Below are 16,998 nucleotides of genomic sequence, written 5' to 3' on the forward strand. Positions count from 1 at the left end.
TTCATACAGTAGGTCAACCCATTGAACACTGGAACACTCTAATAATTCACTTGATTATCAGCAAGTTGGATAAAACTACTCACCGTCAGTGGGAATGAGAGATAGATTCTAACAATGTGCCCGTTTTAGATGATTTAATAAAATTTCTACAGAAAAGATGTCGAATCATAAAAGCTGTTGAATCTAAACCCTACTAAAACAATCTCAAACCGGAAATTTTCAATCAAAACTCAAACAAAATTCAAAAATTAATATATCCACGTCTAATTACTTATCTTCTATAAACAAACGTTCATTATGTGAAAATTCCCACCCACTATATTTGTATAAGTTCAAATCATTATCCATTAATGATAGAGAAAGGGAAGTGCAGAAGGTAGGACTGTGCTTTAATTGCTTTTTTTCTGATAATCGTAAAATAAAAAAATTGTTCTGCAGGCTCACGCAAACTTTGTGGTAAATGTCACAATATGTTATTGCATTATTCAGAAAGGACAAATAAATCTTTGCATCCTGAATCGAATACATCAATTTCCAAGGCTGAATACAGTAGTTAAATTCTATCAATTGTGTCCACATCACGTATATCGTGCCAAGGTGTTCCTTCTTCAGTGTTGTTGTCTACTGCCACAGTGTCTGTTCTCCACCATCGTGAGGCTCCTCATCTTTGTCGTGCACTATTAGATTCAGGGTCACAGTCAAATTTTGTGACCGAGAAGGCAGTCAGAAAACTAGGCTTGCCATTTGCAGATAAGTTTGTAGAAGTGAATGGAATTCAAACATCCACTACCAAAACTTCTAAGATTGTTCAATGTGTCATTAACTCAAGATTTAATACAATTTCTTTCACTATTGATTGTACAGTCCTAACATCTATTACCAAACATTTACCCACTGTGACATTTGAGAAATCAGACATGAAAATTCCACCTAATGTTCAGTTAGCAGATCCTCATTTCAATATATCGAGTGACATTGACTTGCTCATTGGAGCAGAGTTATTTTTCGACTTGCTATGTGGCGGAAGACTAAAACTTCATCATTCACTTCCAACTCTTCAAAATACAGTGCTTGGTTGGATCATTTCCGGCAAGGCAACGAACAACACTGTCGTACATAACTTTAGTTTGCCATCTATCTACGCTGGAAGACATCAATAAAACTAAACAGAAGTTTTGGGACTTAAAAGATGGTTGCTCTGAAAAGCAGTACACCAGAAATAACAAACTGTGCGAAGGCTTATATATGAATACAACCTTCAGGGATGATCTTGGAAGGTACTATGTGCAAATTCCCTTGAAAGGTGATATTTGTGAGCTCGGTGGATCAAAGGATTCTGCATTCAGAAGATCTTTATCATTAGAGAGGCGTTTATCCGCTAACCCAGAGATACATTCACAATACATCCAATTCATGAAAGAATATGGAGCTAGGACATATGAAGGAAATTACAATGACTGAAGCTAATTCATCGAAGACTTATTACATTCCGCATCACACAGTGTTAAGGGAAGATTCCACAACCACCAAATTACAGGTAGTTTTTGATGCATCCTCAAAAACAAGCTCCGGTGTTTCATTGAATGACATCTCAATCGTTGGTCCAGCAGTACAATCAAATCTTGTCAGTATTGTATCAAGATTCATAACACATCCATATGTTGTAACAGCAGATATAGAAAAAATGTATCGTCAGATTAACGTCCAATCAGCTCAACAAAATTTACAACTAATCTGTTGGGGAGACCAGCCAGAAGATCCTATTAAAACATTTAAATTGCTGACAATCACTTATAGCACCGCTACTGCTACTTACCTGGCAACGAGAACTGTAAATCAACTAGCACTGGATGAAGAATCCTCCTTTCCAGTCGTAGAGGATTTTTATGTGATTGATATTATGACTGGACCAAGGCAATAAAAAAGTAAAACAACTACGGCGTGATTTAAGTAATCTGCTTCATCGAGGCGGTTTTCATCTTAGAAAGTGGAGCGCTAACAATCCAGACATTCTATCTGACGTTCCATTAGATGTGGCTAAGGGTTGCGTTGAGATTGATCAAGACACTACAATTAAGACACTGGGTCTTATGTGAAATCCAAGACAAGATGTATTCCAATTTTCTTTTCGTGAAGAAAACATGGCTGTAAAAACAACTAAACTCACTATTTTGTCGGTAATTGGAAGGATTCTCGATCCCCTTGGAATCATAGGTCCAGTAATTTTAACCGCAAAATCAATCATGCAAAAATAGTGGTCCTATTCACTAGGATGGGATGAAAGGGTACCTGATGAATTACTACTAAAGAGTGGACTCAGTTTCAAGAATCATTGCATATGCTATCAAACATTCAAGTTCAAAGGGCCATACTCTCTAAACAGAAAGGTGTTCTGAAGTTAGAGATACATGGATTCGCAGATGCTTTAGAATCCGCGTATGGTGCCTGTATATATCTCAAGTGTATTGACCATGATAAAATCTTGTGTCGCATCATTAAAGAAAATTTTGTTACCCAGACTAGAGTTGTCTAGCGCTTTGTTGTTATCTGAACTATGCAAATCAACCGTTAATGCATTACATCTTCAAGTTGATTCAGTTTCATATTACACTGATTCGACTATAACATTAGCATGGATTAAAGCTCCATCTTCTCATTGGACAACATTTGTTGCTAACAGGTTATCTAAGATACAAACTAACACCGACATCAGTTCGTGGAAGCATTTGAAAAGTTAAAACAATCCTACTGACTATCTGTCGAAAGGCTTAATGCCAGATGATTTTACAAAGGCGGACTTGTATTGGAAGGGGCCTTCATTTTTGTATAGGTCACAGGAATCTCCAGAAAAGCAAGTTAATCTACCAATTGGCGATCAAATTCCAGATCGTCGTCGTACAGTGTTATCATGTGTTACAGCTGAAAACCAAATGATCAATATAAATATTTTTTTTCTAGTTTTACAAGGGCTCAACGTGTAATGAGTTTACGCTTTATTAATAACTATCAAGCACAAAATTCGCGTCTTCGCTGTCCATTATCAGCTTCTGAACTTTGATTAGCAGAGCGTGCTTTGGTGAAGATTGTGCAAAAGGAATCGTTTGCAAGTGAGTTTAACGATTTGCAGCTAGGAAAACCACTAACCAAAACAAGCAAGCTCATTTCTCTAAATCCATTTTTAAACAAAAACAGTCTAATGCGAATTGGTGGAAGATTACATCACTCAAATTTAACTCCAGATCAAATTCACCCCTTCGTCTTACCAAAGAGTCATACATTTACTAATTTGATTGCCAGACATTTTCACATCAAAACGCTTCACGCAGGGCCACAGTCATTGTTAAACATTATTCGTCAAAAATATTGGCCGATCAATGGCAGGAGTTTAGCTAGTAAAATCTTTCGTCAGTGCATCATATGATTCAAGGTAAATCCAAAACTTCAGACACAAACTGTGGGTGATTTACCAAGATCAAGAGTTCAAACACCACCTCGTCCTTTCTACACCACGGGTGTAGACTGTCGTAGTCAATTTCATGTTAAATTAACTAAATTAAGAGGAGCTACACCAGTAAAATGTTTGGTGTTAGCAGCGGTTTGGAACCTGTAAGCCGATGGTGTATGGCACCACACTTAGTCGGTTCACGCTGTTAGGTAAGCTCTAGGAGCTATGTTGGGACACTGGTTGCTAAACTGTTCGAGGCTCAGTTGCCGTTTGTGGCACAGACATTCGTTATTATGCTTTAGGGCGACCGAATGGGGTGGTGGCGGGAGAAATGCCAAGCAAACCAACCCTTACACGTTCATGTTATTTATTTGTGTTGTCCGGCATTTCATAGTTTCTTTTAAATTAGTATTCCGATTTTAACTTGTCATATATTTGCTAAAACGGGTAGGCGCAACCCGTCAACTACTAAAAATATATATGACATCCATAATAAAATTTATTTCGTCTAGGCAGCAATTCGCTGCGACGCCTAGGTCGCTGAATGCCAGTAAGTACCATTTTATAGCGCTTGGAGCCATAATAATTGGCTGGTAGTCAGCCTTACTCAGGGTTAGCTATCCACCGCAATGCGGTAGGAGTCTTACATCCCTTAAACTGCTGATGCCGGTTGAACAAAGCAACCGCATCTAGGAAGTCTCACACGGTCCGACAATGCGGCTCTCGCCACATTGACTCGCCGCTTGTGACTGGTCAATTTTCCCCTTAACCTCTAAGTTCCAGGGTACAAACGATCATCTGTATTCCAGTCAAAATCGGGAAAATAAATGGTGCAAACTGTAACGTCAATTGGATGACATATACGAACAGCGAATGCTTGGTAATGTCTATTAAGACAAACTTCCTGAGTAGCACTTTTTTCAACTGTGAGGATTGCTACCCTCCTCTTGATCTCATATTAGGGAGTTAATATTTTCGATGTGCATTGAAACCTTTGATTGCTAACGATTTTTCCTGACGGAGATGTGTCTCCTGCAAGCAGTTACATAAGTGTTGTGTCTTTCAGCAAATACTTTTACTTTTTCTTCTCCATTCAGAAAACTTCCTTATGGTTAGTTGTCCACTGTATAGCTCTCAACCTCCGCATCAAACATTACGAAGGGAGCAGACGATGACAGACCTGGGTCGGCACCTTGAGCAGATACCGAGCCAGAGAGAGAAGAAGGAGAAATATACACGGTTGTGGCGGCTTTATCTCTCATCTGAGTAACGTGTTGATTGTCCGCCCCTGAGTTGCTCTGTTGTTTGGGAGGAATATCGACCGCAGAAATTGTTGTTCATTTTTTTAGTTTGCTTTTTTTTAGTCTTATGTTCTTTTAATATATTCATCAAATGAGTTATGAATCTGAGCATGAATCTCAAGAGTAGTTTAAGGTTTAACTAGGTCAGATTTAGTTGTAACTTTCGGCTCTACGTTGTTTGTTGGTGACTAACTTTGCAATACGTGAAATTTCTTTCTGAATAAGAGGTTCATTTTACTATCGACGACAATTGGCACGAAGTTATTGAGGATATTCCTATAATAAAAGTTAATAAATTAAATTTTAAACTCATCACAATAAATATATAAAAGCATGATCATAGATAGCTTCAAATTGACTGCCTTTTAGTATTCTTAATAGCGATGTTACTATTTCACAACAAAAGCGTAATCTGAATGTAATATTTTATGCAATTAACGTTAGTTACGTTTGAAAAAATGCATTTTGTGATTTTTCAAAAGGTATTTCAAATTTTAATATTATTTTATACATTGCTGTAGTCCAAATAGTTACACCAATAAGATGGAATATGAATTGGACTTATTTGTAATCATTAAACCATCAATTATCCGAAAACCAGTCACCAAAAAAGATTACATTGGATTGTTTTATTTCTAATTAATATTATGAATTTATGTTACAGTTCGTATGTTTGTCATGCAACTGTGATAAAATACATAAGGTTATGCCGTAATCAGTTTAGGTATGTTTTAAAAACGATCTTGATTAACGTACAACTAAATTAAAGAAAAAATAAATTAAAATAACACTCAAATTTGGCTTAAACAAATTTTTCTTTTACATTTTCTTTGTCAAACGGTCATATTTAAAAATTAAAAAAAAGAATATTCACCAATCTTTCCGTGAAAAGTGACGAAGATGATTCTTGGTAATAGCAGACAGATTTTTAACAAGAAAAATAAAATTGGCAGTTTCATTCAATTTCGGCCAAATTTTATACGTATATCGGACCGCCTTTAATTTATCTTTTACAAACATGTATGCATAAATTCATTATTCATCATGACGAAGTATAGTTTAACCTTACTAAATACAAGGGAATGAACTTTCGAAAGACCTTTTCAGAACTATTGTCCAGTTCCTTCATCAGTGGTGTTCTAGATAGTTGTAATTAATGTCGTATGTCTTGAAGCGATTAGGAAATTCTTTTGTTTTAGATATAAAACAAAAAAAAACACGTGGTTTAATTATGTATTCGACTACATGCTAAGCGAATTATCTGTAACAACTTCAACCGAGTACCATTAAAAACAGCTCCATCTACAGTACAATAGTTATGAATAGTCCATCCGTTTAGTAAGCGTATTTCAAAGTATTAAGAAAATGAGTAATTTGATAATAGTATTTACATAAATATTTGAGTAACAAAAAGATAAGTAAGACGAGAGGAAGAGACGAAATTCTGAAGAACTAATATCGAGGAAAAATTGTTATTTAACGCATATTATTACAAATACTGAAAAACGTTTTTGTCGGTCAAGTTTTTTGTCGGTCCACAAAGTCAAAATGTGTTGGCGTGTGTAAGATTGTTCAACTGATTTTTATGAAGTAAGACCAGAAAAAAGTGACTGCTCGTTCGATACAGCCTTCTTCAAATTTAAAGCCATCTATTTATTAAAATTTAAATTTTGATAAATAGATGGCGAACGATCTTTTCATTTCTAGTCATATCTCTAGTAAAGTAATCGTATCGATTATCGGTAATTTTGTTGTATCGATGAATAGTTCATTGTTCAAATCGCTTTCTTTACCGGGAAAGACAGCAGCTTTCCTATAAACTGGTACTTTCATTTAATACTCTCACTTTAATGCATTATAAATCTCCGAAAACAATTTTTTTTCATCGATTTCATGTAATGAATTATTTTTCGTTTCGTGATATTACGATTTGTCATCACGTCAAATAAATATAAAATTTTGAACTTGTAACCGAACATTGTCATTCCTTTTTTTTATTATCTTTACATCTAAGATAAATATACATTTTTGAGTTCCAGTTAATCGCTGATATTTACCATTATCTGAAAATGTTATCATTAGTTATTACTAATTAAAATATAAGTAAATGAATTAATATATTCATTTTTATTTTATCCTGTATTTCATCAGGTAAAAATATTACTAATCAGGTTTTAAATATTACTAAACATTACAGGAAAAAGTAGTAATAAATAATAATAATCCGGCAACGCAACCGTGCCGCTACGCTAAATATATAACCGTGAATTAAATTTAACTGGGTCCCACAGAATGATAAAAAAATATTTCCAAAAGATTTTTGGAAATATTTTTTTATAATTATTCGATATTTAAAATAAATTCGTCATAAAGGATTAGAATCGAGACGGTATAAGATAAATGTGGAGTAATTTTATTCAAAGGATAACCTAATTCAAATTACAGATTATTCAAAGCATCGTATCGGGTAGCGTGTTAACCTTTACTAAAAATGTTACATCTGATTTGTTTATTCTGTAATTTATTAGTAACGTCCTTTATTTAAACCTTGCACTTTATACAAAGCGGACATAACCTAGTCTGGTCTACATGTACGGTTAGTCGATACGTATGTTGTACGATGAAATTATAAAATTTCGATATACATCATGCTAATTCTATTAATATCCTCCAAATAAATAATCCTCCGGAGTTTATCCGGAATATTACATGAGATTTTACGTAGCTTTGATTCCCTACAAATTGATTCATATATAAATACAGGAGTATTAACATAACACAGATTAATTTACCGAATAATAATGATAGATTTAAGTAATATATTCATATACCTATTATATGCAAATAATATATATTAATTTATATAATTGCAGGCAACAGTGGGTTATATTAAATATATGCATATTAGTTATATGCTAGTGTCAGATTATTTGTTATGAATGTAGTTTTATTTACCGGATGGAGCGACAGTCAATGCAAAATAGTTGAAATTTACTCTACGTAAATCAATTAAAAAATAAATATTCCGTAGAAAATGTTTTGTGAGAGAATAATTAACACCCATTACTTTAAGGTTAAGATCAAAGGCACGTATAATGTTTAAAAATTATGAACGATTCTTTTTTCAAATTACTTGGAAATTGTTCTTCTAAAGGACCTTACCAAGTTAATTACCTCACTCCTTTATCAGTAGAGCTATCAGGGAACTACTATTAACAACAAACGCCTAAAAAAAAAAGATTAGGGAAACCATTCATTATGCATTCCAATAAATATTTGATTTATGTTGCGTTTTTCAATTAATTTTTTTTTTAATTTACTGTATTGGTAAATTTCATACGGTTCAGGTGTGTTGAGATCTTGTTTTTTATGTTCTGTGTGCACATATTGTACTTATGTGCAAGCATAAATGTAAAAAAAAATATTTATCTTTAGTACTATTTACTGTTCTTTAATCACTGAAAAATGCAAAAAACATAATAAAGATATAGATTCTGTGACAACTTCAGCGCAATAAATTTATTCTTTACGCTAAAAAATTAATCGGTAATAAACGTGAAATTAAAATTAGAAACTTTTTTGATTCTGTTATTTACGTGCATCATTATTTTCAAAATTATAGGGTCTATGAGATCGAAAAATTCAACAAACGTTTTGTCAAAGAATAAAAAAAACCCCTTTCGGCACGACGGAAGGCGAAGATAGATTTCACCGGTGCTAAGTAGGGAATAAAAAAGATTTCCACCTTAAAGTTAAGAAAAACTTCAAATTTACTCAATACGACAATGGTTGCATGTGAAAAAAGTTTCACGTTTAGCGTACGACAAGCCCCATCTTCTTACAATTCCAGCAACATTTTGGTCATCCCTTGCCGTAAGGGTTGATCAAATCAAAATTGTTACAGACAAAAGTTTTAGGTAATGCTTAGAGGACTAACGACCACTTTAAACCGATTCGATACTGTGCCTATTAAGGGAGGTATGATTTTTTTGTCTTCAAAACCCCCATTTTTCCACCCCCTCCCAAAACCAGTGGTTGGTGATATCAAAAAACTTTACGTAAATAAATTTTAGGTTCTTATCCAAAGAATAGTAGGAACTTTAAACGAATTCGATATTTTACTTAATAAGAAAGTTGTAGCGATATTTTTTCGATAAAGCCCCCCCCCCCCCATTTCCACCCCCATGGTCCGATTTTGCCCATTAACAAACTCCTAATGTTGCTCTTTTATCTTCGAGCATTTTATATTTTTTGGTTTTTGTATTTACCTTTATCGTTGTGTGTACTTTCAGCTTTAATATTCTGTTTGTATCACCAGGAAGGTACTGTGTACTGAAACAGTTGTGGTTTTTTAAATAAATTTTTTGTGAAAATCTAATATTTATTTTCTTTTTTCTTTTAGTAATATGGATTTTCATCATGTAACGGGTTCATCCATCGATTATTTTTTAAGTGTTTCTTCAGGGCTTTTCTTTTCGCTATTTTTTTTTTTTTTTTTAATGTAGCAATGCTGAATAGCAATTATATTGTAAATTAAAAAAATCACTATCTTTACATGTCCCCAAAGTTGATTGTTTTCAATCATCTCCATTATTTAACCAAACTAATTGAGTTTTGTAAACAATATATTACAATGATTACATAATTTTCCTAAAATCCTTCCACGTTTGCTTAAGAACACGCCTCTTACGGTCTGAGATTCATCCCGTGAACAAACATTTTTCTTAAATATCACGGTTTTCCTAAAACCATCTGCTGTTCAACATCCACTGGACTCGCTGTTGTGTAAATCATGCTTTTAATATCACAAAACGTAACTTAAAATTAAATATCGCGTATAACTATTATTCGAAAGGAAAAGAGAAATAATTTATTTTAACCGAAAATAACATTAGTAATTTTAGTTACAGTTAACTGACGAGACCTGTCCTTTGCTCTTTGCTCCCTTCTCCCAGCGATTCTGCAATTCTATCGGGGGCCATTAGCATAATAGTTACAGTTTTATCTAATGAAAGGATTGGCCTTGGATGTCAACAACATGGTGATGACCGTTCCGGAAATTGCTTTTTGTTCACACCCATCCCATAAATGCAACACATTTATTTTTTTATTTTTTAGATAACGTTAAAATTACTAAAATCATTTTTAAATCCTTACAAAATTTATCATCGCAAAAGCTAAAATTTTTACTTCAGATGCTGTCTGTTAAAGCAGCAGAATTATTTTTAAAAATGACGAAAAACGGAAGTTCTACATAATAATGTTTACAGCTTATAAAAAAGCCAAATGTTCATGTTTAGTTAGTGAGAGTATCAGCCGAAGATAATTGATATAGATCTATTATGACGGTTTTTTTTTTATAAAACAAGTATGAACACGGAGTAACGGTAATTTATGTGATTGTGACCTTGTGTATATGTTTTTTTTATGACTATCTGTAGGCCGAATCGAGTGACGTACTCAAATTCGCACAAAACATTATGTATGAAATCGTTTAGAGTATACAACCAGTCTAAATATTTCTCATCATATACTCAAATTAATTATACGAAAAAACTTGTTTTTCTTCACTACCTTCTTTAGTTCCGGGCAAAAGTAAAATTAATTTTGCACACGCTTAATATGTGTGTTTGTGTGTGAGTATTTACGAGATTTAGAAGCGTACAGAGAGGCTCATCTCGAGGAAGGGTGAGCAGCCGTCGCGTCAGCAGGAATTATGTAACAATAAAGAAAACGGATGATGGTCATCGATTTTGTAAGACTAATTTATTACCGATTCGTCACTCTCTGAAATAACCTTGTTCCTAGAACTGGTTTTACCTCAAGAACTGGGATAAATTAGTGTAGCAAAGAGAAAATTGCCCCCATCGGAAAGTGTTTTTTATTTTTAAAATAAATAAAATTAATCATTAAGATTACTAATAATTTTTGGTGGAATTCGAACAAAATCTCGGTTACAAGATGTTTTATGTTAAAAAATAACATATAGTACTAACATAAACATTGATTTTCAACATATCCAAGAGGTTTATCCTTTTTTCACTTAAACGTATTTTTGTTTTAAACAGAAACAGTGTATTGTACGACGAGTTTTTTTTTTTAGATATTTTTATCAGCAAAATATAATCATTTTCTAAAACGCTCGACTTAAAGAACGAGTCTGTATAGAACTATGCAATCAATGTGGAATATTTTTAGTACTTTTAACATTCTATCTTAAAAAAAAACTCAGAACGGATCTCACTTCTTTCGAAAAATGTGCAACTTAGAATGCTATATTTTAAACGATTTTTTAATCTCGTGTAAAGAAACCAAAATTAAAAAGAAAACAACATTTTAATCAAAATCCTTAAATACAATCTAAATGTCCAATCTCACCACATACAAGGAGAGTAGTTTGAACCAGCACTTTTAATGCATTTTATTCGAGAAAGTAACTAAACCTAGATTAATTTAATCTCAATAAATAAAGCAGCACAGTTTTTACTACGTAACGTATTTTTAGAAGGTTTTTGAAAAAATATAACGCTTCAGTTCGAAATAAAAATGTTCAAACTTTATAAAATTTTTTTAAGAGCGTTTTAATGTATAAACGAAATGAAATCATAAAAATAATTAGCACAAATCTATTATCAATAATTTTAAATCTTCAATTTACGCCAATTAACTCAAAATTTATGATAATATTTGAAAGTCAAAAGCAGTGGCGGCTCGCATATAGGAACTGCGGAACTGCAGAACCCCTTATTTCCACTTGATATTATCAGTAACCTTTAATATAATGAGTCCTTTTTTCTTTATACTTGCACAAAATATAATCCTTAAGCTTATGTCAGTAGCCATCCCCCAGTTTATGAAAAAGATACAAAAATTTTTTATGGAACTGTGCGCTTCACAGTTACAGCGGCGTGGTGTTTGTGCGTGCAGCTTCATATGAGAGCATGCGCACATATGAAGCTGCACGCGAGGCTGCGAGGGGGAGAGAGCACTGTCGTTCCCACAGTGCCGACCCTGGCGTGCAGGTGGAAGGTAGTTTTTTTTTTTACTCCGCGTGTATATGGAACGTTCCCTTTTCTAGTTTGGTCGGTGGAAGGAATATGAAAGCGGTTTAGTTGTTTTTTCAGAAGATGGCGGATAGCAAGGGCTCTTTGATTGCCAAATCTGTCCAAAAACACGCTGAAAGGCGAAAGAGAAGGTAATTAGTAAAAACTAATTATGTAGTTGTTTCTATGTACATAGATATTTAAATTAAGCACCATTGGACTATAGTGTTTTTAAGCGGACATTTTATTAAGTTATTATCTAATAATACTAAAAAATATTATCTGTATTGACATTTTATTATTTATTCGGTAAACCGAAAACGGTTTTTAAGCACATGTGCTTAAACACCATGTACCATATTCCTGAATGTGATAAAGTGTAGAATTAGATTATTACCTTGCTTACAGCTATTCTATTTGATTCATATTTTTCGGTTCTTTTATTTTACAGAAAACTTTAACCATGACCTTGAAAAGTCCCAGAAAAAGATTTTCTAGAGTAGCATCCCCACTAATTCTAGCTACGAGCCGCCACTGGTTAAAAGTACTATTTTATGGAAGGGAGAAATAGCTCAACTCTCAAAATTAAAGTAAAAGAGGTAGTTTTCTAATAGTAGGTAGAAAATTAAAAAGGTTATCTTAAAGCTAAGTTTAATTTTTCAAGAAAATATTACTAGTTCGCTTATTTATATGATTATGACCGCCGGTGATGAATATATTATATTCATAATAAATATTATTTGAAATAATTATTCAGGATTTGTTCCAAGAGCTTTCGATTTTGAGAAAAAGCTAATACAAAAAAGCTTTTACTTTGTATAAATTACCCGCTCCTACATTATCAGCCGATCAACTTAACAGAATCATAAACAGCCTGAGTCGTCCAAAAGATGTACATAACAAGTGACGACATTTTCAAATGGGAAACTGTTTTTTTTATTTTGATTTCATCAAATCAATAGAACGCGTATGCAACAATAGAACCGAACTACGTTTAAACCGATTACTAACATTAGTTGCTAAATATCTGATTCAAATAAATGGTTTTTTTGAAAATTATATCAGTAAATTTGGTTGTAATCACCCTAATCTAGTATTTTGAGATATTTTAGATTAAACATCCTAAAGTTTATTCTTCTCATTCTGAAAAGTCTTAGGTTAACAAAGTAACGTTTTAAATAATTTCAAATTAACTAATAGCTTCTAGGAGAGTTTTTATTCATTTTACCTGATTTAAATAATTAAATCAATACAAACTTCGTAGGTACAGAAGAGATCGAATAAAATCTCTACAGGAGAGGTTAAAAGAATTATTTTATAACTTTAAAATTATCAAGTAATTTAAGTAACATTCTAAATAAGTTCATTATAAGTGATGACTTCTTAAAAATAACGCGTGATGTAACCACGTAGCATCTCGGCTTCTGTAAAAATGAAAAAAATTATTTTGAAATATAATTCAAAGTGAACATAATTAAATTAATTACTTCTAAAAACAGTTGCATTTTAACATAATTTGAATAAATAAAACAATACAAGTATTGTAGATTTAGTAGGCATTACTCAAACTGCGTAAGGAGTTAATTTTACAAAGCTCTCACACTTCTGTAAAAATGTGAACATTATCAAAGTAGCTTTCTATAAAATAAAATAATTATTACTAATTACTTCCATTAAGATACTGAAAGTCGCCTTTTAAGTTGATTTAGGTAAATAAAATTGATAAGAAATATTGTAAATATGTGCTGTAGATCAGTTAACCTATCCACGGTAGTCGTACTTTACATAAAGCTTCTATACTTCTGTACAATAGCAAGATTTATTGAATTATTAATAATAATAATAATAATAAAAGATACAATTTTTTTTTTTTAATTTCCTGTACCATAATTTCTTTTAATTCATATTTGATAATGTTGAACTGACTTAGATGGCAATTTCACGTTACCAAACTTTGGTAGCTGTGATTTACATAAAAAAGTAAAATATATACATTGGAGCATTCTAAATTATCTCAGTTTCTTTATACTTAAAAAAGTTGTCTTTCAACTACGATGTAAACTATTAAAAATATTGTGACATCATTTGATTGATTTTCGGCAGTAGTTTTTTTAAAAACCTATAAAAATCAAAGATTAATTTCACTAATATCATCTTATAAAGTAACAAAAATTGTCCTTTCAACTTGATTTTACAATTAATAAAAGCAATATGATAGAACATAAGCAGATATCGTGTGACCGAAGATGCAGTTTGGAACGATGGTTTATATAAAAGCCTTAAAAGCAAACAGCTTATTTTTTAGAGATAATTTTTGTATTTTGGAGAAACTACTTCTGCAAAATGCAAAAATTATCTCTAACAAATACGAAAACATAATCGGTTGCTATTTCCAGCTTCAAATCACAGACAAAATCTTAAAATTTACATTATGTATATATATTTAAATTCTTAAAAGGTTTATTTTTAGAGATTCGATTACCTCGGTTATCACCGTCTAGATCGACCGATATTCGCAGGTTGATCTTCAGATATTAGGGGAAATTATCCGGATTACTTAAATTTTGCATCTCTATCTGAACCAAATAAAAAGTATTTGATGTCAAATTTTTTTTACATTTAGTTTAAGCATAACAAATTAAGATTAAATTTTCTGGCTGAGTACATAAACTGTAAATCTATCGGAGGCTTGTATTAGGTATTAAAAAGAATTATCTAATATTTTACCAGCGTTTTCCTTATATCAATATAAGAAAAAGAATCTTATAAATACAGGTTTAGATACGCTTACTTTTTTATCTGTTTGTCTTTTATGTTTTTATAATAAAATTCGTATCTCAAGAACAGATTGAGTATCTAATTAAAATTATATATACGAGTACATAACCGCATCAAGATTCTGTAATAACAATAAAAAGGTAATTTTACAACTTCAATTTATAAAATGGAGCTCGTATTAATTTTTATATCATAAACGTAATATGTTAATTACAATATCACTAACATAGTAAAATTATGGCGTCTTATCGTAGCGTGACACTTCTGACGAACCTCAGTGCATCAAATGTCGTTCTCAATTTGGACGATTTCCAACTGGAAATCGTCCAAAAACGATCTTTACTTCGCAAGAAGTTTCTTGCGAAGTTTAGAACCCACCAATACCCCCGGGTATGCGTGAGTGTAGATAGCAGGTACAGAGTAAAAATTAGGATCTTCGTCGTTAAAGTGACAGGGCTTGGGTGGTTAAGTACTGGCTATAAAGCGGCCTTCGCCTTTCGAGTTAACATAGTTTATATATTCACCGAAAGTAAGCCGTTTGTCCAGTACCACTCCAAGATACTTAACGACGGTCGAATAGGGATTATTCCCCTACAGATCTCCAGTCGCCTGACCGGAGCAACCTGTGGAGCTTTTGAAGAACATAATATATGCTGTACCAGTAATCACTGCGACGAATTAAGAAGTAAAATAAATATTTATTGTCAGGAATAAGAAAATCAGAACAACTGAACGCGTTCGAAATTCAATTGGACGATCAACTGAGTGTTGTATAAGTAGTTGGGGATCTATCGTACATCTAATTTGATTTCGCTTCACCATTCTTCGGTTAATATTTTATTTATATTGACAAAATTACATGCGAGTTGTCAAATTAAATCATTAAAATACAGTTGTAATAATTCGGAAAACGAGAGTTCATACCGCGTACATAAACGGACCCTGCCGACTGCATTCAGCCACTGAAAATTTAATTCATTTTTAATTTTAAAATAAAGATTTTAATTTTAAATTAATTGATGAGTAAATTCATTACTGATATCTTATCATTTTTTTTTTGGATTTTAAAATTATACTAAATCCGTGTTTCCCTAACGATTCCAATTGTACCGAACTTAACGCAAAATATCCATTACATCTCGGAACGCGTTTCTTTTGTGAAAATTCTAATGGCGCTTTAAAAATTGTTTAATCTAAATGGAACTTGATAGAATCGGTAGAAAAGATTCAGATAATAAAACTGACAAATTTTTGTCTTTTCGGCTATCATTCAGCGGACGCTTAACCTTAATTTGTCTGAAAAACCCTGCGTTTTCCCTATTTGCGATATTAAAACGTGAACGGCGAAAAAACGTGCATATATTATTTACTCGGAATAGATCAGTGATTTTAACAATATAATTCATTTCTCTATCATTTTTTTAGCAAGATTTATGGTTCTCCAGATACAGGGACCGAGTCGACTTGCACCGACATCAAATACGAGTAAGATGAGATGAAATGATATTTTAGGGGCATTTACATAATTTTAGACAAGGTAATTTTTATAGCAGGCCTGTTTGGGAGAGATTTCATTCGTTATTAAGAAAATCTCAATGCGCTGAGGTTGGGTTGCTACCTCAAGGGTGGTGTGGAAACGCAACTAATGTTCCTAGGATATAAAAGTATATATAACAATAACAGTTTCATTCCTTTTTTGGCTGTCGCCATAAAAAGAATCCCTCGATAATAGACAATTTTATCTGAATGAGTTAACTGTAGTGCATCGTTCCACCTTTTCAATTCTTATTTTTGACCGCCTTTTGAATAATGCATTCTCAAAGAGTGGAAGTTTGGTTGACAAAGTACTTTAATCATTTCAACTGTGGTTACAGAGAGGCTGTTTACACTGACATCTTGACCTAGTAGGGGAAGACGCCCACCTTGTGACGATACCGGCCGCCAATTCACCCCCTCATTCCCTATTACTTATAGTCCTGAGACTGTACAAGACTACATTTCATATACATTTTTATATATCCTCATTCATCCTCTGAAGTAATACCTTATGGTGGTTCTGGAGGCTAAACAGAAAAAGAAAGAGATAAGGTAATGTAAAATTCTAGGTTTTGGGAGACCAATTAAAAATTAAGTCAAGAGATAAAAACTATTATATGAAACTGGAATGAAAATGCTGAAATATAAAATGAAATGCTCAGGTTTATCTGAAGACAGAGTTCTTACTTAAAATAATTGTTTTTACCAGTATATTAATTTATTGATATTTATGGATGAATATTTAAGAGATATTTTGACTACAATTTATCAGATATTAATATCTGATTAATTTGTTATATTAATTTGTTCACTTTGATTTATAGTGTTCATAATTTATTGTTTCATTCTTCAGGTTTTCTTCAAAATACAGAAGCAACATCGATTCTATAATCGT

The 16,998-nt window shown here is 32.5% G+C and overlaps 2 protein-coding genes across 4 annotated transcripts in view; both read left to right on the forward strand.

The window, feature by feature from the left end:
- Positions 1–16,998, forward strand: part of LOC142323411 (MAM and LDL-receptor class A domain-containing protein 1-like) — an 89,341-nt gene that overhangs the window by 13,645 nt on the left and 58,698 nt on the right. The window lies entirely within an intron of this gene.
- On the forward strand, positions 1,424–1,921 carry LOC142322620 (uncharacterized). The gene has a single exon (XM_075361696.1). It carries the CDS (start codon positions 1,424–1,426, stop codon positions 1,919–1,921), a length of 498 nt encoding a protein of 165 aa, XP_075217811.1.

This window comes from Lycorma delicatula, chromosome 4 (assembly GCF_047948215.1).
Source record: "Lycorma delicatula isolate Av1 chromosome 4, ASM4794821v1, whole genome shotgun sequence".
NCBI lineage: Eukaryota > Metazoa > Arthropoda > Insecta > Hemiptera > Fulgoridae > Lycorma > Lycorma delicatula.